General features: G+C 37.2%; 3 protein-coding genes across 3 annotated transcripts; 2 read left to right on the top strand and 1 right to left on the bottom strand.

The window, feature by feature from the left end:
• Positions 1–167: 167 nt before the first annotated feature.
• Positions 168–5991, top strand: psme2 (proteasome activator subunit 2). Its single transcript, XM_007565044.2, has 11 exons — positions 168–409; positions 653–685; positions 774–836; positions 922–1008; positions 1844–1892; positions 1971–2068; positions 3001–3069; positions 3156–3223; positions 3308–3362; positions 3455–3541; positions 5713–5991. Exons 1-11 carry the CDS (start codon positions 362–364, stop codon positions 5791–5793), a joined length of 738 nt encoding a protein of 245 aa, XP_007565106.1. The 5' UTR covers positions 168–361; the 3' UTR covers positions 5794–5991.
• Positions 5992–6033: 42 nt separating this feature from the next.
• Positions 6034–7737, bottom strand: lsm5 (LSM5 homolog, U6 small nuclear RNA and mRNA degradation associated). Its single transcript, XM_007565043.2, has 5 exons — positions 7629–7737; positions 6949–7044; positions 6767–6794; positions 6278–6350; positions 6034–6192 (listed from the first exon to the last, which is right to left on the bottom strand). Exons 1-5 carry the CDS (start codon positions 7672–7674, stop codon positions 6160–6162), a joined length of 276 nt encoding a protein of 91 aa, XP_007565105.1. The 5' UTR covers positions 7675–7737; the 3' UTR covers positions 6034–6159.
• A 684-nt stretch (positions 7738–8421) lies between these two features.
• On the top strand, positions 8422–25177 carry avl9 (AVL9 homolog (S. cerevisiase)). The gene is made up of 16 exons (XM_007565042.2): positions 8422–8676; positions 13080–13200; positions 16299–16384; positions 16540–16611; positions 17160–17249; positions 17320–17386; positions 17463–17503; positions 17572–17610; positions 17691–17760; positions 18174–18640; positions 19574–19708; positions 19786–20005; positions 20079–20196; positions 21345–21398; positions 24615–24703; positions 24784–25177. Exons 1-16 carry the CDS (start codon positions 8593–8595, stop codon positions 24909–24911), a joined length of 1881 nt encoding a protein of 626 aa, XP_007565104.1. The 5' UTR covers positions 8422–8592; the 3' UTR covers positions 24912–25177.
• The last annotated feature ends 508 nt before the right edge of the window (positions 25178–25685 follow it).

Raw genomic sequence — 25685 nt, 5'->3', positions numbered from 1 at the left:
GTGTTGGAAATGTGAAAAATAAATACTACTAATAAACGCGTCTCATATGCTTGTAGTTTAGTTTCAGATCATTGTTGTTACGCTAATGGAGGCAGATTGACTTCCTGTTTCTACTGCGCATGCTCAGTAACAGCCTTTTCAGCGCAGGTCGTATGGGGACTACTTTCATCAGAGGAGGGACACTGTCGGTGGGAGGTGCGAGGTTTAATCGAAAGTAAACTGAATGAGGAAATAAAATATCTCACACCCACAGAGACAAACAGACCTCAGCTGCAGCCGCATAGAAAATATATATTTAAAATCCATTCTGTGGGTTTATTTATTTTAAATCTTATTGTTTTTAAAGCGGTAAAGTTTCATCATGTCAAAGGCAGCAACCCTGAAAATTAGCAGAGACCACGCAGTCAAGGTGAGTCGATCTGCTCCGATCGGGGCAGGACGTAAAGAGTTGGACTGACACTTATTTTTTAAATGAAACTCGGTTTTTGTGCAGGTTTTGTAAATGTCGGTTGTAATAAAATGTAAAATGAAGTTGTTTTTGAGCGTAAAAGCGGCGGAAAGTCCCGTTTCTCAGAGGAAAGCGAAAGTAAATCCAGAAAGATTCTGCAAACGTGACTCAGCAGGTCTATTTTTCTTTTTGTCTCTAACACAGGTGGAAAACTTCCGCCAGTCCATTTATCATGAGGTTGGTGTCCCTTGATTGTCCAGAAAATTGAAATAATTCCCATTTTAATCCTCCTGCAGCTCCTGATGGGTTTGTTTTGTGATTCCAGGCTGAAAATCTGTTTTCCAGTTTTATTCCTGGGAAGATAATTAAGCTGGACGCTTTTCTCAGGGTTCAGTATACAAACTATTTCTTATTGTTTTAATTCATCCCCCCAGGGTGACTTTTAATTAAATTTCTCTTTTTGTTTTTCCCAGGATGATGCTCTCAGCATCACAGACATGTCCTCACTCCAGGCTCCTCTGGATATTCCCATCCCAGATCCTCCTGCTCCAGAAGACGAGGTGATCCCTTCATTCCTTTGTTTTAGTCATAAACACTTTGAATTAGTTTCTATTATTTATGCATGCTTCCTTGTGGACAGCAGTCACATATTCATGTGTTTCAGCCCTTCATATATGTAGTTTTATAGTAGTCTAGTTTGTGTCTTTGCAGCAAAATTCAACTTATTTCAGCACTAATCATGAATTACTGAGGTTTGAAGGGCAATTAAACCAATAATTGTCACATGTTTGCTTCTTTAGTAAAAACTGAGTATATTCTGATTCTTGCAGTTATGGTATGAATTAGGATTCTGGTTTGAGTCACTGAAAACACAATTTCAAGCATTTTAGCTAAAGAAAAGAAAGTTGATTCCAACCCATCAGCTTCTGTAAATTCATGTCCAAATTAAAATATAAGCGAATTTGGGTCAACATGGAAAGAACTGTTAAATTATGCAAAAAGGGCTAGAAAAATTGCTGACATAAAGAGTTAATAACGGCTTCCTCACTTCTCTATTATTGTATATTTCCCAACTGGTTTGTTTAGTTTCTATTTTTCCTTCTAAGCTTTGTTCATTGCATCATCCTAAAAACATTTAACCTGTAATTTGTATATTTATTCAGTAGAAACTAATAATTAAACGATGAGAAATACTTTATTCCAAAAGAACAGGCGCCTGAATTATTGGCACCCTCTATAATTACGGTGCAATAAATATGTACTAGATTTTATGCATTTCTCTATAAGCTGATCTGTGTTTTATTAGTGATAAATTCCCAAGCAACAGCTGCACAAAAGGACGACCTGGTTTCACATAAACCCAAAAGTCTGACATTTCTGCCGTTTATCTTCCAGGAAATGGAAACAGACAAGAGCGAGGAGGAAGAGAAGAAGAAGAAGAAAGGTAAAACGTCCTGGAAGATTCTGTATTTCTGTGTAGTAGGAGAAAAATCCCTTCAGCTGTTGTTTCTGTGTCCCTCAGCTCCAAAATGTGGCTACATCAAAGGAAACGAGAAAATCATGTTGCTTCTGGACAAAGTGAAGCCGGAGATCATGGATCTCAGAGAAACCATCCTGGCGGTAAATAAAAAAGATTATCAGTGGTTTGGATTTTACTATAATTACTGTCGATGCTCAGATTTATTTATCTTTTACTTCAGCAAAGAATCAGTTTTATTGCTCAAAATTGTGGGCAAAAACAAGGAATTAAATTTTATTTTTTACTTTAGTGTAGCTATAAACATATAAGGTTTAGAATAAATTTTTAAAAAAGCATATCTAGTTGTAACGGCATACAGCCTTTATCTAACTCTTATAACAATTATAGTAGCACAGAATACATAAAGCCCTTTATATCCCCTGTTTTATTTGCTTTCTGTTTAATTAATTTAGATTTTACTTTTAATCCATTTTATTGCAATAGTATTTGCTGGGGGTTTTGTGTGCTTTGTTTCATCTTTTTTTTTTGTTTTTTTGTCATTTACTGTTTTTTGTTTATTTTTCTAACTACTATTTCAGGTCTACTTCAATGTCTCTATATGGTGTTTATCGTTGTTAAAAATCAGAAATAAATCATACTTAGAAGAAAAATAAAGGACGTACATCTGTTGGCAGCAGCAACAATTCTGAACAGTTCATGTCCAGCATATGTGTGGTCTGCATAGATGTTAGCTGACCTTTTCCTGACCCTCAGTCTGGATGATGGGAAAGTCGGCTCCCCCTTTGCAAACCTAAATTTTTATCTTAGTAAAGTTTAAAAGTATTTCTACCATACTTGAATAAATTAGTAATTAATATCAATAGTTAAAATAAAAAACAACAAAGATTATTAAAATGTTTCCTAAAATGTAAAAAGAAAAGAAATAAAGCCCAAAAATGTATTCTTGGTACAATGCTTTAAAACAATCATACAATATCGATGTTAATTTCAATATATTGTGAATTCCTAGTCGTTTGTCCTCTGATAGATGAATGGATGAAAAACCATTGATGTTTCCATTTGATGCCTGCAGGTTTCCTGCTGGATCCAGCACCTCATTCCCAAAATAGAGGATGGAAATGACTTTGGCGTCGCCATCCAGGTACATAATTTATTCTGCCTTGCGTTGATTTTATGAGGTTTGGCTGTTCCTGCAAGCTTAACTTGAAATCTCTAATTGAACCACAGGAGAAGATCTTGGAGAGAATTGCTGCAGTTAAGACCAAAGTTGATGGTTTTCAGACCAACATCAACAAGTACGATGAGGATAAGGTTTTTCTTTAAAGCATGCCAGTAGTGTATATATTAGTGCTCAGCTGTGGTTGTTTCTGTTTGAACAGGTACTTTTCAGAGAGGGGTGACGCCATTGCTAAAGCCTCCAAAGATACTCATGTGGTACAAAACTGTTTAATTTGGATAAACACATGGGAATTTATGTAAAATGTTTTCGTCTTTGTGCTAAAACATTAGCTTCTTTCTGCCGTCAGATGGACTACCGCTCACTTGTTCATGAGAAGGATGAAGCAATCTTCTCTGAGATCAGAGTGATCGTGCTGGACATCCGTGGATTTTACGTAAGTAAATAGAAAATACTTATTGGAATATAAGGAAACTCATATTTAAGCTGTAATGTTATAGTTTCTTTGCTTAGTTGTGAAACACACTTAAGAAACTAAGCATCTAAATGTCCTAATGATTGTTTCAAGCATCCAGCATGCCGATGTGAGTGAGTCCTTTTCAGCACAGAAGGCATGAAATAGCTTGAGATTAAATGTTGTTGTTGCATCATTCCTTTGACACTTGGGCGCAGTTATAAAGCAGCAATACCCACATGCTGCATTCCATTTACATTGGAAATCGTAACTGGGAAGTCGGAGGAACGCAATTTCTCACTTTTCTGCGTTCCAGTTATGTTTCCAACTCCTCCCTTCTACTGATAGCCAACACTATTATGGCAATAAATAAAACGTGTGTGTGGGTGTTCAAGTTATTTTTTTTTTCTTCCAACTTGGAAGTCGGACGTTCCAAGTTTTGACTCTTAATGGAACGCAGCGTTAGAGCTGCAGCTATGATATGGCAGAATTTTGCAACCAGTTCAGAAAATCTGTGGCAACCTGACTAAGCTGGTGACCAAATGATGTTAATTTTTTTCTATGTATAAAAAAAAAACACTTACAGCATGAATCATAATGTCAAAACTTATGTTTTACATATTAAAGGGAATGGATGGAAGTATAAACGTATCAATATAACCTTCCTTATACATTTATTAGATGTATAATCCACATATATGAGAACTACACCTAAGTGGTTAACTCATCAATATAGTATTTATTTACTTGTAATTATAGTGGATGAACAATCACTATAATTAAAGTTAAATAAACATGATGATTTTAATTAAATATGTGTGCTATGTATGTATTACTGGGAAATGTTCCAGTATTATTAATCTATTCTATTTTGGTACTTGAAGCAAATGCAGTTTATCATTTATTGTGAAAAATTCTTATTTAATTGTGGATTTGTGATTTATTGCAGCAACAATAAAAATGTTTAAAAATCCCACTTAGAATATTGTTGCATTGTTACTGTTATATTGACATAAATAAAAATGTTATTATAAATAAGCTATTTTATGCTGTTTAGCAGTAAAGATCGTATTTCTTAAATGCAAACAGTGTCCTCAAGTAGCTGGTTTCATAATGGATTCATATTTTAACAGAAGTGTTTGTGTTTACTTTGCAAAATAATACAAAGGATTTGTTTATACATTTTTCTTACCCTTATTTCTGTCATCATGGCAACAAATCCCACAAAATATGATGATTAAAAAATGTCTGGAAGCTTCATGCTACATCAATAACACAAAATATACCAGACGTGTTACTGAAACCCTCCCAGCCATAACCTGTTCTCCCTGTTTATGCTGCCTGTCAGGAAACTCACCAAAAAAAATTCACAGCAGTTTTTCCTTCACTGCTGATCCTGGTTTACAGAGAAACAGTTTGTTGGGCCTCATATTAAATTACACTAAATTGAATTTCTGATTTTAATATTTTCAAAAAGTGGCTTTTATTTCAAACTTTCTCTGAGTTGCATACTGGCGTAAGGCCAACCTACTAAAATTTTTGTTTAATTATCAGAATAAAGTCGCAATTTTACCAGAATATTATCAGAAAAAAATATTTTAATGAGAAAAAAAAGCAAATTCATCAAAATCTGATGTGAGTGTAGTTGTTTTTTCAAAATATACAGTTGTTTGCACGATTGTCCTAATTTTACAGACTTATTCTGGTAATATTAGGACTTTTTTCACCTAACATTATAACTTTGTGGCAATATTATTAATTTATTCTGGTTATATTATGACTTTACTTTCCTGATATTACAAATTAATTCTGTTAATTCCTTTATTTTTCTAATTTTACAACTTTCTTCAAGTAATGTCTTTAACTTTATTATTGTAATATTGACTTAATATTAGTATTTTGTGGTGGAGTTGACTTGAATTCAAAGTCCAAATACAGAGACGTAGAACAAGATGGCCGCCCTGGGCATGCTGACATCACTCTGATTTATGGGGAAAACAATTCCAACTTTCCAAAATTTAAACCTTCAAAATCCAAAAATTCCATTAACTGAAAATAAACGTATCGTCCAGCTTAAATATTCCTCGAAACAGCTTACATCCATTGAAAAGCCTAAAAAGTGAATCATGATTTCTCTCATCCGTTTTCCTCAGGCTGAGCTGTATGACATCATCATCAAGAACCTGGAGAAGGTGACCAATCCAAAGGGAGAGGAGAAGTCGTCGATGTACTGATTGTCAACGAATCAATCCATGCTGTGCGACTGAATCCAGTCCGACCCGAGTTTCCTAATTTTCCCTCTACAGTCCTAAAATAATTACTTGGATGTTGGTTTCATTACTTCATTACTTTGCTGCAACACTTCATTTCTGATCCAACATTTGCACTAAATTGAACTCATCAATAAATAAAGAACTTTTTTTTTATTCTAAGCTGTTGGAAATTCTCTTTTATTTGAAACAAAAACAGCCCAACATGATGCATCTTTTATTTACTAAACACAAAATAATAATAAAAAAAAAGACTTAACAAAAAACATTTTCCTTTTACAAAATCAGAGAGTATCAGAAAGTGAGGAGCGAACGCAGGCGGCTGGGCGGTCACACCTCGGGTCCTTCTCCTCCGGGGATGAGCTGCAGAGGGGGAAACATTTCAGGGTGAATCACTCAGAAATGGAACGCAGCTCGACCGAAAGCAAGCAGCGGCCATGTTGGTTACCATGGTGATGTTGTTCCCATTCAGGAGGATCTGATCCAGTTTGGTTATCCTCCTTCCCTCCGGGGTGATCTCACTGCAACGGACCAGAACCGAACCGGATCAGAACCATGAGCAGAACATCCAGAAAAAGTGAAAAATGGATGAATAGGGATCTGGGTGGATGGATGACCATTTTGATGGTTGAATTACGTAATCCATCATCCATTAATGTTTATGTTCATCCATCCATGTTCATGCGTGGATGAATATGGATGGATGATGGATAAATGGATGGATGAATGAATTAATATGAATAGATGGATGGAAGAATTGATGGATATGAATCTGGGTGGTTGGATGAATGGATAAAGGGATGGATGGCTGAATAGATGGATGGATGAATATTGATGGATAAATGGATGGATAGATATCAACAGAGATAGAATGATAATTAAATGGATGAATAAACGGATGGACAGGTAAACGGATGGATGTGTAAACATAACTTACAATTCAGTGACATCCTCCAGCACCATGTCTGAAAGTCAAGAGTTAAGGAGCAGAACTGTGAGGGTTCCCAGGTAGGGGGCGTGGCTACAGGTGTAGCTGCACAGTCCTGTCATCCAGCCCTCACCTACCAAACACCTGGTGGTTTCAGACCAGAACCCATGTGTGAGTCTCAGAAAGGATACTGACAAAGTCGTCGAAGCCGAGCAGCGTGCCGACGATTTCTTTGTCCGTTTTCATCACTATGTGTATCCGGGAGCCGATACATTTATCCACAAGCTCTGTAAAACCGAGTAAAACACGTTACAACTGTTGTTATGCCATTTACATTTTTATATCAGATTTAAGGAGGAGCAGCAAAAGCGAATGAAGTGGATTAGCAGTCCTAGCTAACACCTAATGGTGTCATCCAGGACCATGTTACTGTGAAATATCATCTCTGCTACCGAGATATTGAGCTGTTAGCATGTCATTAAAGTTATTTAGCGACAGTCTTCACTAAGAGGCCTCTTCTGATTCGTTGCAGGACTGACTGCTACTGGAGCAACCATTTGTACAGGAACACAGGTGTCTAATTAGTTAAAGCGGCGTTCATTTTGGAAAAGTTCTGCTTCTGTGAATATACTTTTCGAAATAGAATGCAGCTCAAAACCCTTTATTGTCTAATTTAGTCTTATTTTCAAAACGTGTGTTTGATAAATGGTAGCTTTACTCCGTTTCATCAAATCTGACCCTCCAACATTAAGCTCGTCGTGGCTGCGTCACAATAAATTAAAAATAAAAACATCGCATTGTTTCTGACCCACATCCGGAGGTTCTCCTACCTGAATCACAAAAATACACAGAAATTAAGATTATTACGAACCGAGTGGGAGCAACTGTGAAGGATTCGTTGCTGGTGTAGCCGCCATCTTGAATCGAAAACAGTCAAAAGCAATCGACCGAAGATTTAAATTTTAATCAGGCAAAAGTAATCGGACATGCCAACATCAATTTTATAGTGGCTTATATATCTTTGTCTATCAAATAATAGTGGTTTAACTAAAAAAAAAGGGAAACAAATCTAGCATAGTTTCTTTTTAAAAACAGTTTTTTTTTTAACATATAAAAACATTTTCATTGGGAGATCTTATCTGACTCCACATGATGGCGCTGGTTGAAACAGTTGCTGTATGACGACATTTCCAAAGAAAAGGCATCAAAAAGTCAAGATAGTTCTCTGTCGAGTCAGGGAAACAAAATGTAACGTTTTAATCTTCATAGCGTTTTCGTTTATTTTAGCTCATAGCATCTATTTAGTTGGAGGAGAAAGGACCATGTAGAAAAAATAAAATGTCTTTATTGAAATAGAATCGAATAGAATGAATTTCATTTGCATTTACACAAATACATTGGTGTACAGGTGGTTTGAATTTCTGCATTTTACTCTTTCCAAAAATAAAAATAAAACATAAAAGTAAAAGAAATAAAATTATTATGAACTTATATTTAGCTACAAGACTTCAAATGAAAACAGCCTTAAAGTTTATGAAGATATAGTTACATTAATCAATATATTTTTTAAAACAATTTCAAATAAATGTGTCTTTAAAGCTAAAGCTAACTTCGTGCTAACGAAGCTTTAAGCGGCAAAGCAAAGGCGGAAGTACGCTGCAGGGAACCCTCTCGTTGATTCCCGCTGTGAGTCCAGCCAGCTCAGGTTTGTGGCTGTTGTTGCTGCTTGTGTGTGTGACAGATTCGGGGCTAAAACTCGGCTCTGTTTGCTGTTTACACCGGACTCCTGAGGGAAACCGAACCTGGACTGCCAGAACTGAACACTAACGGTAGAAATGGAGTCTCAGGGCAGAGACGAAATGAAGGGGCCGGTGCTGCACATCGTGGTGGTTGGATTTCACCATAAGAAAGGCTGTCAGGTAGCTACTCAAACCTTATGCTAACTCTGGCTAACTATCTGTCATTTAAAGTCGCATTCCCACTAAAATTACCACCGACTTGTGTGGGAATAATGCTCTCACTATGTATGAATAATAAGCATGATTTCGGAGTCTTTCATTGGTGTGGAAATGAATAATCAGCTGTTTGCTCTTGGATTCACTTACTTTCTATTTCCAGCTGAAATATTTTTACAGCTCAGTGTTTCCACCTGATCCCACATCCGGTTTGCTTTAATCATTTTAAGATTAATTGATTAATTAGCAAGGTGATCGGCTGCCCAGTCTGGTTTTGTTTCAGTTGCATATTTATCCAAACGGTGAAATACTTCCTGAAAAACAAGATTAGTTCCTTTCTGATTCCATGTCTACTGAAGCACACATATCTGCATGTTTAATTAAAACGGCACTGAAGCAATAACACAATCGTAATGAAATTCTCCTGATGGTTTGCTGTTTTGTTGTGTTTAGACTTGAACTTCCACAGCATAACTGTGAATAAAAACACCTCGTCAATGTTTTAAACAGAGAAAAATGCATAATTTGAGGCAATTTATTCACTGCAGTTAAAAAACAGTAATAAATTGCAGATATTTTGTCACTGGTATATCAGTGTGTGCCTGTAATATTAGCTGATAAATTCCAGGAGTCACAAACTGTTGCATTTCATGCAAATAATGTATTTTGTAGAGTTCCAGGATTACAGGACAAATAAACATTTTATTATTTAATGTTGAGAAAACAATATAAACTGCAAAAAAGCCATATTCCTCACTTCTTTACCATCACCGTGGTCATTCTCTTTGAGCATTAGCACCTTTTTGACTAAGATCTTTACCAGATAAAAGTCACTGAAAGACACTGCAACTAATTTTTTATTATGGATTCAAGGAGTTTGAATGTTTGACACCAGAAATATAATATCCTTATAACTACTGTGTTAATGTTGTTGTACACAGTGTGTTCAAGCCTCTTCCTAAGAACACCTAACTCCCTTTAGTAAGCATCCCATGTGATATTAGGTGCAATTTGGAGGCGAGTGCAGAGTTTTTAAAGTTAGGATCAGAAACGAACTTAATTACCAAATTCACAGTGACAAAGCATGCGTATTTTATAAATGTCCTCTTGCTTTTTAATTGTGTGGGTCAGAAGCTGAAAACTTTGGAAAGCGCTGCTCCAGAGCGCTTTCTGATGGTGGAAGTTACGGTATTTCCTACCTGACTTTCTTTCTTGTGCTGGTGAAGTCTCTGTGGGTCGACCATCATGTTGCATTAGTTGCTGCCAACTTTAGCTGCACAAGTTGCGCAGAGATTTCACATAGGTGGAAATTAAAACAAGGTCAGTAATTTCTGTTTGTATAGTTTATCGTTTTTCTCTTTCTACCAAAAAGCTGGATGACAAAGTCTTCAGTCTGACTCATTGGTCTCAACTAGGACAATTTTCATAATTCATTTTATTTTTTGTTTCTGTTGTTTTCGTTTATTTGTTTGTTTTGGATATTTAAAATCTCTTCCAGTTCCAGAGTTAAATGTCCATTACAATGTAGAGTTTGTGTTCTGAGGCCATTACCATTATATTACTTGAAAAATTGTCAAGACAACAATATTTATCACAATAACGTCTGGGAAAATTTACCAACCAGAAAATTTGTCATCGTGACAAGTCAAGGCGGGGTGCAATTTGGAGATGTGTGCACCATTTTAGATGAGTTTAAGTTGCTTTTATTTACCCATTAAAGTGGAGTCATGTAGCACAACACCTTGCATGGTTCTAAATGGCAGGAATGTGATTAATTTGATCATAGAGAATTAAGAGTATTCTCTTGAATGATTGGTTTGGGAATGAGCTAGAAAAGGTTTGGCTTCTCTGCTTAACATGTTTTCTTAGTAATCAAAAAAGAGCAATCAAAAAGTCAAATATTTCTGAAACTAGACATGACAAAAACCACTTCCTGGATGGTTTTAGCATAAACTGCAACACAATCAGCCTCTTTAAAAAACATTGAAAAACATTTCAATGACTGAAACATTGTTTTTGTGTTTTTGATCCATATTTTCAGATTAAATTAATTTCTCAGCCCAGATGTTGTGTGTAAAGACATCTTGTGTCCACTGTCTGCTAATCAGTGAAAGTGGACATGCTGAACATGAGGTATCCGTCCTCTAGTTCCCTCCTTTAAAATGCATGACATGGTGTACGGATGGCCATAAACCACGGTTTGCCTCTGTGTTGTCGCCGCGCTCCATCTGCCTGCATCATGTCGCTCTGCAGCCTCAGGAGCAGCTGCTCTCCACCTTGAAAGATTAAAAAAAAAAAAGAGAGAGAGAGATTTTTTTTCTCACGTAAAGTTGAGAGCGAGGACAAACTGCTCTGGGGTTATCTGATCAGGATCAGAGGCCTCCTGCTGAGCATCAGACATTTGGGTTTGTGGCCTTCTCTCTCATTGGGTTTGCAGCTAGTGATTATTTTAGTAATCGATTATTCTGATTAATCGGATAGAGAAAAAAAACAGGCACTTTCTGCATATTTTTAATTTAACCACATAAGCACTTTACGGCATTTTTAAAAAACATTAAAAATATTAATATGCAAATAATTTTGTCACTTTTCTCTTTTTTGCCTAAAATGCAATAACAGCATTACTTTAGGGAACATTTGATTATTTGTAGCAAAGGATTTATCTGCATGAAAAATACTGTCTACTTCTGATTATTATTTTTTAAATTAATAATTGGACAGCAAAATGTGTTTAAAGGAAAATTTCTTCTACAGAATATGAACCAGGTGAAGCTAACAATTCCACTTGATGAGTTCTGAATATAACAGATTTACAGATAAAAATGGTTTTTCCTTTTAAATGCAAAATTTGGGTATACTTTTACAGTTTTGGCTTAATTACTGCTCTGAATTTGTTGTTTTTTTTCAGCAAATATAAATGCTTAGAGTTGGTATACTCTAGTTAACGATTCATCAACTACTAAATTAGTTGATGATTAATTCATCAATTAATCACAATTAGTTTGATTAATCTATCACATTAATTTATTTGCAATTTATTTAATAAATTTTCTCTGAAATCTTTGCGATAAGTGATAATTTTGTCATTTTGAGACCATTTTCAACCAACATATTAATAATGGCATTAATGCAAGAATACACAACAAAACAATGCATTTCTTAAAAAGACATTTAAAACTGTAACTGGAAGATATTTTAAATAACCGAAATAAATGAACAGAACAACAATATTTAAAAAGGATTATGAAATCTCTGGAACCAAAATGAAAAAAAATGATTAATCATTCTTCTTTAGACGGGAAAAACAGGCAAAAGGAGCAGGAAAGACTTAAGTAAAAAAAAAAACTAAATGCATAAACATGCATAACTACTTCGTACTGGGTGTCAAATCTTTGCAGCATTTTTGAAAATGCCAACTTTTTAACAATATTAAAGGAAAGCATTTCTTTACAGATTGTTTTCCAAATGGAAATGACCAGGCTCTTTTTAATTGATTATCATGTGATTAATTGATTTATTGGTTATCGTGTCAGGCTTGCGACGCCTCGGCCTGTTTTTCCTGCAGAACTGAGTCGTTGTTTGTGGGTGTGTGCTGCGTTCAGGAGCAACAGGTTTTAATTCAGCACTTCAGCTGCAGAGTGAGAGTTTTCTTTGAGTTCAGTGGAAACCAAACAAGTTTTGTGAAACACGAGACGTTTTAAAGAGGGGAGGTGTAAGCAGCTAAATCATCTCCGTACTTTAGCATACTGGTAGGACTGAAACGATTAATCAATTATTTAAACAGTCGTTAACTAACTTGGTAGTTGATTAATCGTTAAATGAAGTATGCAGACTCCAAAAAAGGGCATTTGCTGAAAAAAACTCAGCCGTAATTAAGCCAAGATTATACAAAAATTATATACATTTTGCATTCAAGGTTTATCTAAATATGTTTGAGCCAAAACTCCCCAGATGGCAGTTTTAGCTTCACCCGGTTCAAATTTACTAAAATAACGTTGTATTATTGCATTTTAGGTAATAGAATATTTGTTTTCTTATTTAATTAATTTATTTATTTGCATCTTTTAATATATTTGGTTAAATGGAAAATCTGTAGAGTGTCGAATGATGATCTTAAAAACCGATTAATCATCAAAATAATCGTTTGTCAGAATAATCTTAAGTAATCAGCAGAGAGCGAAGCAGTTGTTACTGCCCATCAATCTGGGGAGGGTTAAGAGGTCAGAAAGATGATATCTATATCTGCTCTCATACAAACCGATATCATCCGGCTGGATTCACCAAAACAATCCAACAAATGAAGAAATGAAAACTTTCTTCTTGAATGACTGGAAGTAAACGAGCTTTTGCTTCCTGTGTGTCCCCAGGTTGAGTTCTCGTACCCGCCGCTGATGCCAAACGAGGGTCACGACAGCAGCCTGCTGCCGGAGGAGTGGAAGTACCTCCCTTTCCTGGCTCTGCCCGATGGAGCCCACAACTACCAGGAAGGTACGGCGCCGCCGGATCCACAGAGAGCTCACACAGGCAGTGAAAAAGCATTTAAATATTGGCATTCTGAATCATTCTCAGTATTTATTGGTTATTTTTGGTGGAGAATTTAGTTTGCGGATACTTCATAATTAATTTTATTTGCTGTTATTTTGTTTTTTGTTCCAGTGTAAAATCTTTATCTAAATTTAAAGTGTATCGATCTTTGAGGATATTGTATCATCATGCCATCATTGCCATTATATTACTTGAAAATGGTCTAAAAACAACAATATTAACATTTATCGCAATAATTTCTGGAACGATTTATCATCCAGCAAAATTTGTCGTGACGGGTCTTGGCAGGGTGCGATTTGGAGGCGTGTGTGCTCATTTTCGATGAGTTTAAATTGCTTTTATTTACCCTTTGAAGTGGAGTTTTGTGCCAAAACTTCACACAGATCAACATAAACACTTTGCAGTGTTATAAATGTATTTTATCCTGTTGGCTGCTGTTTTAGAGATTCTCTTGAATGGTTCTCCACTGGGAGATTGGGTTGGGATTGAGCTAGAAAAGGTTTGGCTTCTCTGCTTAAGAAAAAGAGCAATCAAAATTAATTTCATTACTTTACAACTAGATGTGACAAAAACCAACTTTATTGACTTTTTAGAATGTGTTGTACTGTTATGCCATTGTATTACTTGAAAATGGTGTCAAACAACAACATTATCATTTATAGCCATAACATCTGGGAAAATATGAATTTTTCTTGAAAACGTTTTATTTTTAAACGTTTTTCAAGTGGCTGTAACTTTCAGCTTTTCCTGGCTGTGAAGGCAAACATCAGGATCTGAGCCAAAGTTAACATTCAGGCTGGAAAACCTCATGGTTTCATCTTCCTGAAACCAGACTTCCTGTCTAATATTTAACTCTTATCTGGACATCTTTCTGGATTCTTATCAGCCGGGTTTTCACAGCATAATAAATCTTTTATGCCTGAGCCGCTCATAAACCAGCCGCGTCTCAGGGAGGCTGCTGGTTTTTGGTTACACAGGACAATGGCTGCTGTGAAGAGACAGAAAACTGGAGCTGGTCAACCAGTGATCACCATGGCAACATGGACTTAAAGAGATAAATCTGGAATCCTCCATCTTGTTTTCCAAAGGGTCTGAAAGTTTAGTTTCTGCTTCAAGATCCCAGGTGATCCAGTTTATTCATCTATCTGTTCGACACGTCCGTCCGTCCGTCCGTCCATCCATCTATCCATCCATCCATCCAACCAACCAACGAGTGAAAATGTACATTTATAAATTTTTAAGAAATTCTAGGGAGTTTTTCTCTCCTTTTGCTGCAGATCTTCCTGTTGGTTAAATATCGTCTTTCTGAGTTTTTCTTCTTCTTCTCAGGATTATTGGTCATTTTTGCAGAGTCCTGTTTTCTTTAACCGCAGCGACTCTGCGATGTCGCCGCTGGCACCTCTTCTCTGAAATCTTTAATCTGTGTTGATCAACCTTTAAGACGCTCTGCTGTTGCTCTGAGCCTCAGAAAATCTCGTCAGAGTTCAGAAACGCTCAGATAGAAATGAGGCTGAAAGTTGTGACATTTTGTTTACCAGAGAAAATCAAATGAAAACAAATTCAGGCAGAACAGGACTCTAAAACCAGTTTAATCGGTTATTGATTTACAATTAAAACCTGATTAAAAACATAAACTGTCATTTTATTAGATTCAGGGACGAATAAGCACGATATGGCTGAAAAACATACCACATCGTAATCGTTTCATATCAGTCGATATCAATAACGATTGATTAGTTTTTTGTTTTAAATATCTGAAATACTTTCAAACTGTTGTTTTATTTACTTTTTTAATCAGTAATAAAGCACTGTGGCGAAACCTTAAACTGCTGCTGTGTCAGTTACTCAGCAGGTCGTTGCTAGGTAACCAAGGTTGGGCGGAACTTTGAAACTCCTTCCAGCAGTTTGTTGCTAGGTAACCAAAGAGTGAGTGAGTTAGTTGATTGATCTCACCAACCTAGCCTACACCTCCCACAATGCTGTGAATTCACTGAAAATCTGTATATTGAACATTTTATTAAATGTTTTATTTATTGATAATGATCTTGCGTCTATCACAATATAATATTACTGATTTATTTTCCAGTCCTAGTATGGCTCTTCACCAGGACAGTATGGTCTTGGGGCAGCACAGGCATTTGAGGTCGGGGGAAATGTTTAGTTTTTTTTAATCATGAATAATTTCTCTATCACTTGTTTGAATGTCCATTGATTGGGGAGCGAATGATTCTCCATTGTTAATTTAAACGTTCATTTTCTTATCTTGGTCCATCCAAAAAAAAAAAAAAAGACCAAATATGAAAAATATCAAAATATTTAGTAAATTTAATTTTTTGTTTTTGGCAGAATAAGCTGTATATAAGGAGTCCACTTTAGCTGCAATTAGCTGCTTTTACTCTCAAACATGATTTTGTATCTTCTTACTATTATTGGTTGTCAAATTTTTAACTATTTTTTAACTAGGTTAAGTGGTTTAAAAAAAGTTAATATTGCTGTTGATGAGCAATATTTACTGATGCTATTTAAGACTGTGCTGTGTCGCTTGCACTGTCATGTGACCAAACAAATACCACCTTACCAACCCGCTTCCCTCCTAAAATACAACCACAAGATGAAAATAAACTTTGTTATTGGCTGCTCCAACAGCAGGAAGTGGCCTAAAGAGCAAGGAATACTGCGTAAATACAACCAAAACAAACGCGCTAGTTTAGCGCTAGCAGGAGAAATGGCTCATCGTCAAAACAGAAATTCTACAACCTCTGAAATTTGATGCTACCTCATTTTTGTTTACATTTTGTGAAATAGAAAGTTCTGCTGCAGTGCTTTCTTCAGAGGTTTTTGTGTTGTTTCCTTCAGTAGTTCTTGATGCAGCGCCCCCACAGGCGAGGAGGGGAACAGGTTTTTCAAAGTATTTGGTTTGTTTGACTCAGTGCAGCAGCTGAAAATGCAACTCTGTTGCAGTTTTTGTCCCCAATCAAAGCGTGTTTACCTGGCCGTCAGGTGTGAAAACACAGCTTGATTTATTTTCTTCCTGTTTTCAGACACTGTTTATTTTCACCTGCCGCCTCTCAGTGTAGACATGAAGTGCGTCTATGGAGTGTCCTGTTATCGCCAAATAGAAGCAAAGGTTAGTGAAACTCATTTAAATAGAATACTCTGGAGGATTTTACAGGGTGAACTTTGACCTCATTGATCTAAATGTTGCATGTTGATGGAAACTGTTGGGTTACCTGTTTGTTTTCTTCTTCATGTCGTTCTTCATCGATGTGGATGTGATTTCAGGCCCTGAAGGTCCGACAGGCGGACGTTACCAGGGAGACGGTCCAGAAGAGCGTCTGTGTCCTCAGTCGAGTGGTGAGTCGCCGTCGGCTTCAGGTTCAGCTCAGAAACCGTGACTTCACATCGAGTCAGACTGAAACTTAAATCAATCGGTCCAGCAAGCCTGATCTGGGGGAGTGGAAAGAGGAAAACAGGGGTCAGAGGTCATACCAGGGTTGGAAAAACAGAAAAAGATAAATTAATAATATTAACAGGATTTATTTTTCAGTGTTTAAAATAATAAATGAGTGAAAAACTGCATTTCTAAAACAACAAGTTGGACCGACCAGGAAGAGTTTTACTTTAAAGATCCATCCATCCATCCATCCATCCATCCATCCATCCATCCATCCATCCATCCATGCATCCATCCATTTATTTATTTATTTATTTAAACATCCAACCTCTGGTTATTCACAGTTTAGCGACGGTTCACTGGCAGCTGCTGCTACCAGCTGATCAGTAGATCTCATTAGTTAGCAGGAACCTCAGTGATTCATGGATCTTTGTCCTGGTTGGGGGAAAATCCTCCTCCATGTTTGGGTCATGATGTTTCTGAATCACTGCTGACTCTCTCTCTCCAGCCTCTCTATGGTTTGCTCCAAGCTAAGCTTCAGCTCATCACACACGCCTACTTCGAGGAGAAAGATTTCTCCCAGATCTCCATCCTGAAGGTGAATCTAAGCCACTATATGAGATTCACTTCCTGTTTCCTGTTGTAACCACCCCTGGCTTCCTGTTCAGGAGCTGTATGAGCACATGAACGGCTCCCTGAGGGGCTCCGCTCTGGAGGGGTCGCAGGTTTATCTCGGTATGCAGACTCCGACCTCCAGAAACGCTTCAGATTATCCTGGAAAACTCCTCATTCATTAGTTTTTTTTCCTCAGGTTTATCACCAAGAGATCTCATCCTGCACTTTCAGCACAAGGTTGTAACAAAAACATTCACAAGACGCTAAAATCTCAACTTTTTCTAACATTTTTAACCGTTTTGCAGGTTCTCATCCTCTTCAAGCTCATTCTGTTGGAGAAGAAGGTGAGAAAAGTAAAATCTCATTCTGTTGTTTTGGTTTTCCACATGTGATCCAGCAGAACTGTGTGTCTGTCTGTCTGCAGGTCCTGTTCTATGTTTCTCCTGTAAACAGGCTGGTTGGAGCGCTGATGACGGTTCTGTCACTTTTTCCTGGTCAGTAACTCAGAGAACATCCGAGCCATTTTCAGTCCAAGATAAATAAAACTTGTTTAGAGTCACTAATGTTAAAAAAACACAACCTATACATATTCATGAATATCTACTGAAGGAAATTTGTTCTGATTTTTATAGAGCCATAATTTTATTCCTATTTATAGGACATAAAACAGAGGAAAACACAACTTTTTCAAAAAGGGGATGAATATGTTTTATGGAACCTGAAAAAACAGAAATTGTACATTTTCATAAAAATCAACTTTAAGAAATAGCATCTGTCATCAAAGCTCTGACATCTGTCGCAGAAGCTGTGCCATTTGTTCCCACCGAAGCCGGAAGCTGCTGGTACTAAGCTGCAGCAGTTCCTGCCTCGATGTGAGCTCACCGTCTCTCCATCGATGTTTCTGCAGGTATGATCGAACACGGCCTGGTGGATTCGTCGCACTACAAACCAAAGAGCAGCGTGTCGGACGACCCGAGTCTGGTGGAGAGCGGCTTGGGAGCCGAGGAGTTCGTCTCCGTGTCCGTCACGGACATCGCCCACGCCAACATGGAGGCTACCCAGCCAGCTGCAGAGTCCCTGCCGTCGGGGAACAGCACGCAGGGCGACAGCAACCACCTCAAACCGCCGTCACGCACCTCTCCAGAGTCCTCCGAGAGCGACTGGGAGACGCTGGACCCCAGCGTGTTGGAGGAACCCAAAGAACCTGCAGCTGACAGCAGCGGGTCGGATATGCCAGACGCCTTCGACTCCAAACCAGGAACTCCGATCACGGTGCAGCCGCTGGGGGTCAGCGGTCAGGCAGGGGTCATCCAGGGTCTGGTGTCGGGTCTGGAGGAGGATCAGTACGGCCTGCCGCTCCCCATCTTCACCAAGGTAAATAAAACCAGCTGTTTTGGTTCTAGAGGGACATGTTGTGGTTCCTCAACTGGATCGATGTATGTATGGCAGGAGTGTCCAAAACCGGCAAGTTTAAGCTACTGGCAGGCCACAACATTAACTCAGTTAAAATTAAATTTTATTTGATTAATCTACTAAACAAAAAAACGTTTTTATACAATGTCTTTATAGATCCAAACATAAAAATGGGTTCAGACTGCAGCCTCATTACAGAAAAACGGATAATTTCTAATTTTTTCTATTTTGTTGTCCAAATCTTTAGTGTTCTTGACTCGTGGTTCAGGACCGAACAACATAATCCCCAGGACCACAAATTGCCCTCGGGCCACATTTTGATCACCCCTGGTCTACGGACTACAAAACATGTCCATTACAGCTTTTTGCATAAAATCATTCATATATAATGAGATTTCAGTCGGGTCAGTTCATTTTAGAATGAGCTGCTAGAGGGACTACTGTCACTTCAAATCCAAACAAACAGCTGCTGGCCACGCTCCCCAAACTCAATGTTTACATTCACGTGTGAAAATGGCTGCAAACAAATGTGCAATTATAACAACCGTTCATCTTTGATAAGCAGAAGTGGAGCTTCCTGCACAACCAAAAGGAATGCAGCATGTGATTTCTGGAGGGTAATTCAACAACAAAACACTTTTTACGGCGGTAAAACCAGCTGACCAAACGGAGTGGAGCTCTGCTTGGGTTGCTAGGTAACCAAATGCAACTTTTCAGACACGAAAAAAACATTAAGTTGTTGCCAAAAACCCTTGGGTGGGTTATAGAAGCAGTTGAGACCAAAATGGAAATGCAAAAACAAAATGGGAATTTTTAATAATAGGTCTCCTTTAAGATGTTCGCTGTGTTACTTGCTTTGTGGTTTATTGTATGTGTTGCTTGTGTCGTTGCCAGGGTTACCTGTGCCTGCCTTATATGGCCCTGCAGCAGCATCACCTCTTGTCGGACGTCACAGTTCGAGGCTTCGTCGCCGGGGCGACCAACATCCTTTTCCGCCAGCAGAGGCACCTCAGTGACGCCATCGTTGAAGTGAATCCTGTTCATTTCGCCGCCTCTGTTTAATCAGGAAAGCGGGCGCATTAATCTGAACGCCTTTGCTTCTGCAGGTGGAGGAAGCTCGGATCCAGATCCAGGACCCAGAACTCCGAAAGATCCTGAGCCTGACGACGGCTGACCTGCGCTTCGCAGATTACCTGGTGAAACACGTGACGGAGAACAGAGACGACGTGTTCCTGGACGGGACGGGCTGGGAGGGAGGAGACGAGTGGATCAGGGCCCAGTTCACCCTCTACCTGCACTCCTTACTCTCCTCTGCGCTACAGCAAGGTGGGAAATCTGGAGAACATCCTGTGATGTCATGGTTTCATCCCAGCCTGACTCCTTCTCCTCTTCCTGTCAGATAATGAGAGGCTGCTGGCCGATTATGGGGTGCCGTTCATTGGAGCGTGGAAGAACACCCACAACTTCCGGGTTTGGTTCAGTAACAAACATCCCGGCATGACAGCCATCACTCCAGGGTAGGTGGACCAACCCAGTGACCTCACATTGCACCGCAGGAAGAGAAATAAAGATGTTCTAACTAATTGCAAATATGTTTTATAAATTATGGAGGTGCAAAATGGAGGGAACTGCTAACTAAGATGTTATTTGTGCTAACCCTGTTCTGCTAACACTAGTTCTGCTAATGCTAAAGTGCTGATAATATACGTAGTTTCTGCTAAAGCACTAGCAATAAATGATAGTTCTTCTAATGTTTAACAGTTAACAACAACTATAGACGTAGTTTCTGCTAGCTCTAAAGCTCTAATGATGAGCATTAGATCTGCTAACTTTAAAATGTCAACAATAGACATTAATTCTAGCAATAAACATTAGTTTTGTTAACCCTAAAGTGCTAACAATAAACTTTCATTTTGCTATAGCACTAACGATAAACAGTGCATCTAACGCTAAAGCACTGTCAGTAAACATTTGTTTGGCTAACGCTAAAGTTAGCAGAATGAATATTTAACAGAAGCTAATACTAAAGGAAGTGCTGTGTAAACAATCATTTCAAAATAAGAGCATGAATATAAACATCTATCTATTTGAATTACCAATTATTGAAACTTCAGCACAGATGCTGAATTTTATTAAAAAGTGTAAAACTCTGCCTTTATCAAAATGAAAAAAAATCCAGTGGAAGCTAAGTGCGCTAACATCAGCGTTAGCAAAAGCACTAACAGTTAGATATGCTATTAGCCAATTAGCAGTAGTGTGTCGACTACTGGAGACATTAAAAGAAACTGAACTGGAATCCTGGAAAACAAGAACATTTTTTGGTATTTTTATTATAAATTATTAAGAAAAAATATCGATTTGCTGTTATTTTTAATAATAGTTTGATTAAAAATTTTAATTTTTAGACTGTTTATAATACTGCTTCTTGCATTAAAACCATTTTTATTAGATTAGATTGAACCTTCTTAATCCCTCAGGAACGGTTGTCTGGTAAATTCAGTTCACCTGCAGTAGCAGCAACACAAAAACAAGAAACAGCTTTTTAGGAACTCTAGGATACGGACACCCAACTGTAGTACTCATACTAGATAAATATAGTATTTTAAAAGTTATTCTCAATGTGTTGTGGTAAGGATGAAGTTAATTGTATGTCGTTGTGTTGCAGCCACCCGTTCCAGGGCCAGTACAGCGTAGCAGACGTGAAACTGCGGCTCTCACAGTGAGTTTAATTTTATTCTCCTGCTTTCAGTGTCTAATGTGACAAATCTTTAAATTAGACATTTACAAACCCAGCTGTAGATCTCTCTAATCTTCAAAGATGAACTCAAAACAAGGAATCTGCTGCCCTCTAGTGGCATATTTTAATGCATTTTCAAAATGGCATAATTAAGGCTTAAGTGGTTAAACTTTTATTTGACTAATCAATTAATCGTCAGAATAATTGATAGAATAATCCAGTACTAAAATAATCGTTGGTTACAAAAGTTATTAAAAGTAAAAATGTGTAAAGCATTTCAGCAGATGAAAGCAAAACAAGTCTCCAGTCTCTCCCACCTCCCAGTTCGATTTTCCTTCAAACATTACTGCCTGTTTGGAAATGGAGATCCAACTCTGTGAGGTTCTTTTAGTTTTATGTGACCATATAAGGAATTAAAAACGGAATAAATCAGAAACTGTGAGCCTGAAGCTGTAAACGCTTGACGAATACTGTAAGCAGCCTAGAGTCTGTGCAGGTCGGGGGCCAAGTCGTTAATAATGAGCGAGCTTCATTTTGAAAAACCGAGCCGGAGCCTCCGACTCGGTTTCATTCCAGGACGCTTTGCGCGCCGCAGGTAGAGTTACCCTCCAAACGAGGAGGAGCAAGCTCCGCGGCTCTCGCCTTACCTGCAGGTGTTTGGTGTCGCAGCGGCTGTGAAATCTCTCGTAAAGCTTCAGTAAACAAACAAGCTGCAGAGGGTCGGCTCAGCTCACAGCGTCCAGTTAAAGCATCAAGTGAAATAAAACCATGTTCTGGTGCATATAGTCAGAAATACACTGCAAAAACACAAAATCTTACCAAGTGTTTTTGTCTAGTTCTTAGTGCAAATATCTTAGTTCACTTGAAGTAATAAAAAATTCCTCAGATATAGGAGCTTAATTCCTTAATTCAATGTTAAGGAATTATTAAGTCAATTATTCCTTAATACTGAAGAAAAATTACTGATTTCACTTACAGATTATTTCACCTATAACATGAAAAAAATTATATAAGTGGAACTTGTAGTTTAATTTGTTATTATTTTTTTTATAATATTAAGAAATTATTTACTTAAAACAAGCTTCCATATTGCCGAAAAGTTACTTGTAAATTTATTTTCTTATTTTAAGTGTCCTAAGATATTTTCACTAGAAACTATATAAAAATACTTGGTAAGATTTTTGTGTTTTTGCAGTGTAGTATGTTTCATTTGAGTTTAATGTGATAGTGGGATCATTAGATTTTATTGTCTGAAAATAAATGGTAACATTTTCGGTTTTTCTAGTTGTAAGAAAAACACGTCCACTTCGTTCTGCTTTGTGTTGGTCGATCCCAAATCCCAATAAAGTAGACCGAAGTTTGTTTTTGCATGATTTAATTTATGGGAAAAAACTCATTTAAAGTGTGAATACATTTGCAAGACACTGTGTGGTTGAAAATAATAAAAACAATTGCACTGAAACAAAAAAGGGCTCAAGAACACATCCTTGAGGGATACCACGTGGTTTATATGCAGTATGCTAATACTCCATGATGTAAAGTGATTACTTTTGTTCTTTTTCTATTTAAATATCTAATTTTCTAGTAGATAATAGCTTATTCTCTACTTCCATCAAACATATTAATTTCCAGTTCCTGTTTTTGAATATTTTCCACACTCGTCCTTTTTCCCTGCCTCAGTAAACAGAGTTATTCTCCTGAAACCTGAACCTGGATGACAGACGAAGGGGGGAAACGGGGCCGGGGTGATGAATCCCACTGTCAGGAAAGTAAGCGCTCGTCGCTGGATCTAAAAAATAAAAATAAAAAGAGGAGGCAGAAAGTGGGAAGCTACGGTTGACTTGATGTTGTGGAAGCCCTGGGGGCAAAAACAAGGCTTGTTCTTGGACAAAGAGCAGCTGGTGGCAGAGACGTTTTAGGAGGCGAGTCACGTGACCAGCCCAAGTGCTGCCGGCCAATCACATCTTTCTTTATTGCAGCACATAAGATGTTTATCTGGGTCAACCCAGGAGACAGAAAGTGGACACAGAAGCAACCCATTTTTCTCCAGAAACACACTTAGGGGTTAAAGGTCGGAATTATGACATCATCCTGCAGTAATGGAGTTGAGGTGCCGCTTTTCACCGAAGGTTTGGCTGAGATCAGCTCACATTTTCAAAAGTGAATCTGTTTCATTGGTTTAATTCAAAAAGTCAAACTGATGAGATATTATTTCACTCAGAGTGAAAGATTAAGCAGAAAATGTCAATGGTGCTTTTTCAGAGTTCAGGCATATTAATGGAAAGTTGAGTGGAAGGAAGAAGTGTGCTTCTGTTCATTTTAATTTGCTTACTGTTAATAAAAGCACAAAATTCCATTACTCATAACAATTGTAATAATCAACAAGATAAAAAAACCCCTCTTTTTTAAAAATAAGCATTTTATTGGAAGGTTTAGTGGAAGAAAAAAGTGTGTTTGATCCAATTGTAAATTTTAATGTTGGCTTACATCTAATACAAGCACAAAATCTAGTTTGTCAGAAAAATTTTATATTTTAGAATACCAATTATCATATTAATGGAAAGTTTAGTGGATGGAATTTGTGTGTTTGAAACATTTGCTTCTATTTATTTTAATTATGGCTCACAGCTAAAGACAGCAGAAGATTCTGATTTTCAGAAACTGAATATTCCACAAGACCTTTATTTTATTTATTTATTTTTTATTTGTTAGTGGAAATTATTCCTTAATACTGAAGAAAAATTACTGATTTCACTTACAGATTATTTCACCTATAACATGAAAAAAATTATATAAGTGGAACTTGTAGTGTAATTTATTATTTTTTTTATAATATTAAGAAATTATTTACTTAAAACAAGCTTCCATATTGCCGAAAAGTTACTTGTAAATTTATTTTCTTATTTTAAGTGTCCTAAGATATTTTCACTAGAAACTATATGAAAATACTTGGTAAGATTTTTGTGTTTTTGCAGTGTAGTGTGTTTCATTTGAGTTTAATGTGATAGACATTAAACTCAAAAGTGGAAGGAAGAAGTATGCACTGTTCCAAATCTTCAACAGAATGAAGCAATATTCAGTAGCTGCATTTCTGTCTAGTTCGCTTGGGAAACATGAAAACGTCTAAACATCTCATCATCCTAAAGAAGACAAAGTATTTTGTTTTCTAATTTCTGATTCTGTTTTTTCTTTCTGCAGTTCGGTGCAGAACAGCGAGCGAGGGAAAAAAATCGGAAACGCCATGATCACGACCAGCCGCAGCGTCGTCCAAACCGGGAAGGCAGTGGGTAGGAAAACCTCCAACCGTCTCACAAGAAGCTCCAGTGAAAGAAACGCGTTTCTGATGGAAAGTCTGATTGTTTCATAGGTCAGTCGGTGGGCGGAGCCTTAACGAGCGCCAAGTCTGCCATGTCGTCCTGGTTCTCCACGCTGGCTCAGCCTCAACCTTTGACCCCATCCTCAGGTCCAGAACCGGCCTCCGAGGTGAAGCCATGACAGTTGGCATCCAAACGTCCCGCAGCGACTCTTTCCGTCTCTTTCCGGACTATGGCTGCTGTAGATAGAAAAAAACGAGTAAATCTCCATCGAATTTTTCAGAAATTTCGAGATTAATCTCAGAAATGTTCAAGAAAGAGAAGTGAGTTCCAAAGGTCAAAAATTTACTAGAAATAAATGTGAAATCTTTAGATTGATATCAGAAATATCTGGAAAAAAGTTTAAACTTTTTTTTCTTTTTTTTTTTTTAAGAAAACTTACACTTTGATATAAATTCCCAAAAAAAAAAACAAGAACATTTCTGAGCTCCAAAAGTAAAATAAATTGCTGGGGAACATTTTTTTTTTTTCTCCGAATATTTCTGGACAGAACTTGAAAATTTCTTTGTTTAAAAAGTCAAAAATCTTTTAGAAAAAAAATTCACAACTTTCAGAAATTTCCTAGAAAATTTTTTAAGATTTCTGGGATTGAAAGAAAAATATTCCTAGAAAAATTAATTTCAGAAATTTCCTAGAAAAAACTTGGAAGTTTGAGTTTAAAAAGTGGAAAATCTTGAGAAAAAATATGAAATTTTGATACTAATCCCAGAAATGTTAAAAAAAAAAAAAAGTAAATTTCTTAGCTCCAAAAGTAAAAAAGATACTAGAAAAAACCTGGAAATTTCTTTTAAAAAATTCTCAGAAATTTTCTTGGAAAAACTATGAAAACATTTTTTTAGATTAATCACAAAGGTTTCTAGAAAATTTCAAAAGTAAAAAATTTTAAACTTTTGGA

Source organism: Poecilia formosa, unplaced genomic scaffold (assembly GCF_000485575.1).
Source record: "Poecilia formosa unplaced genomic scaffold, Poecilia_formosa-5.1.2 Scaffold171, whole genome shotgun sequence".
Classification (NCBI taxonomy): Eukaryota; Metazoa; Chordata; class Actinopteri; order Cyprinodontiformes; family Poeciliidae; genus Poecilia; species Poecilia formosa.
Note: the sequence above shows the minus strand (reverse complement) of the source record. Positions and strands in the feature narration are given on the sequence as shown.

What these genes read in the sequence shown, in the direction of transcription:
- psme2 (XM_007565044.2), top strand. Translation starts at nt 362, where the DNA reads ATGTCAAAGGCAGCAACCCTGAAAATTAGCAGAGACCACGCAGTCAAG. An exon ending in CTCCTGCTCCAGAAGACGAG is followed by an intron (nt 1,009 to 1,843) that starts GTGATCCCTTCA and finishes TTTATCTTCCAG; the next exon opens with GAAATGGAAACAGACAAGAG. An exon ending in ACTTTGGCGTCGCCATCCAG is followed by an intron (nt 3,070 to 3,155) that starts GTACATAATTTA and finishes ATTGAACCACAG; the next exon opens with GAGAAGATCTTGGAGAGAAT.
- lsm5 (XM_007565043.2), bottom strand. Translation starts at nt 7,674, where the DNA reads ATGGCGGCTACACCAGCAACGAATCCTTCACAGTTGCTCCCACTCG. An exon ending in CGGCTTCGACGACTTTGTCA is followed by an intron (nt 6,795 to 6,948) that starts GTATCCTTTCTG and finishes CTTGACTTTCAG; the next exon opens with ACATGGTGCTGGAGGATGTC. An exon ending in ATGGGAACAACATCACCATG is followed by an intron (nt 6,193 to 6,277) that starts GTAACCAACATG and finishes CCCCCTCTGCAG; the next exon opens with CTCATCCCCGGAGGAGAAGG.
- avl9 (XM_007565042.2), top strand. Translation starts at nt 8,593, where the DNA reads ATGGAGTCTCAGGGCAGAGACGAAATGAAGGGGCCGGTGCTGCACATC. An exon ending in ATCGCCAAATAGAAGCAAAG is followed by an intron (nt 16,385 to 16,539) that starts GTTAGTGAAACT and finishes ATGTGATTTCAG; the next exon opens with GCCCTGAAGGTCCGACAGGC. An exon ending in TCTGTGTCCTCAGTCGAGTG is followed by an intron (nt 16,612 to 17,159) that starts GTGAGTCGCCGT and finishes CTCTCTCTCCAG; the next exon opens with CCTCTCTATGGTTTGCTCCA.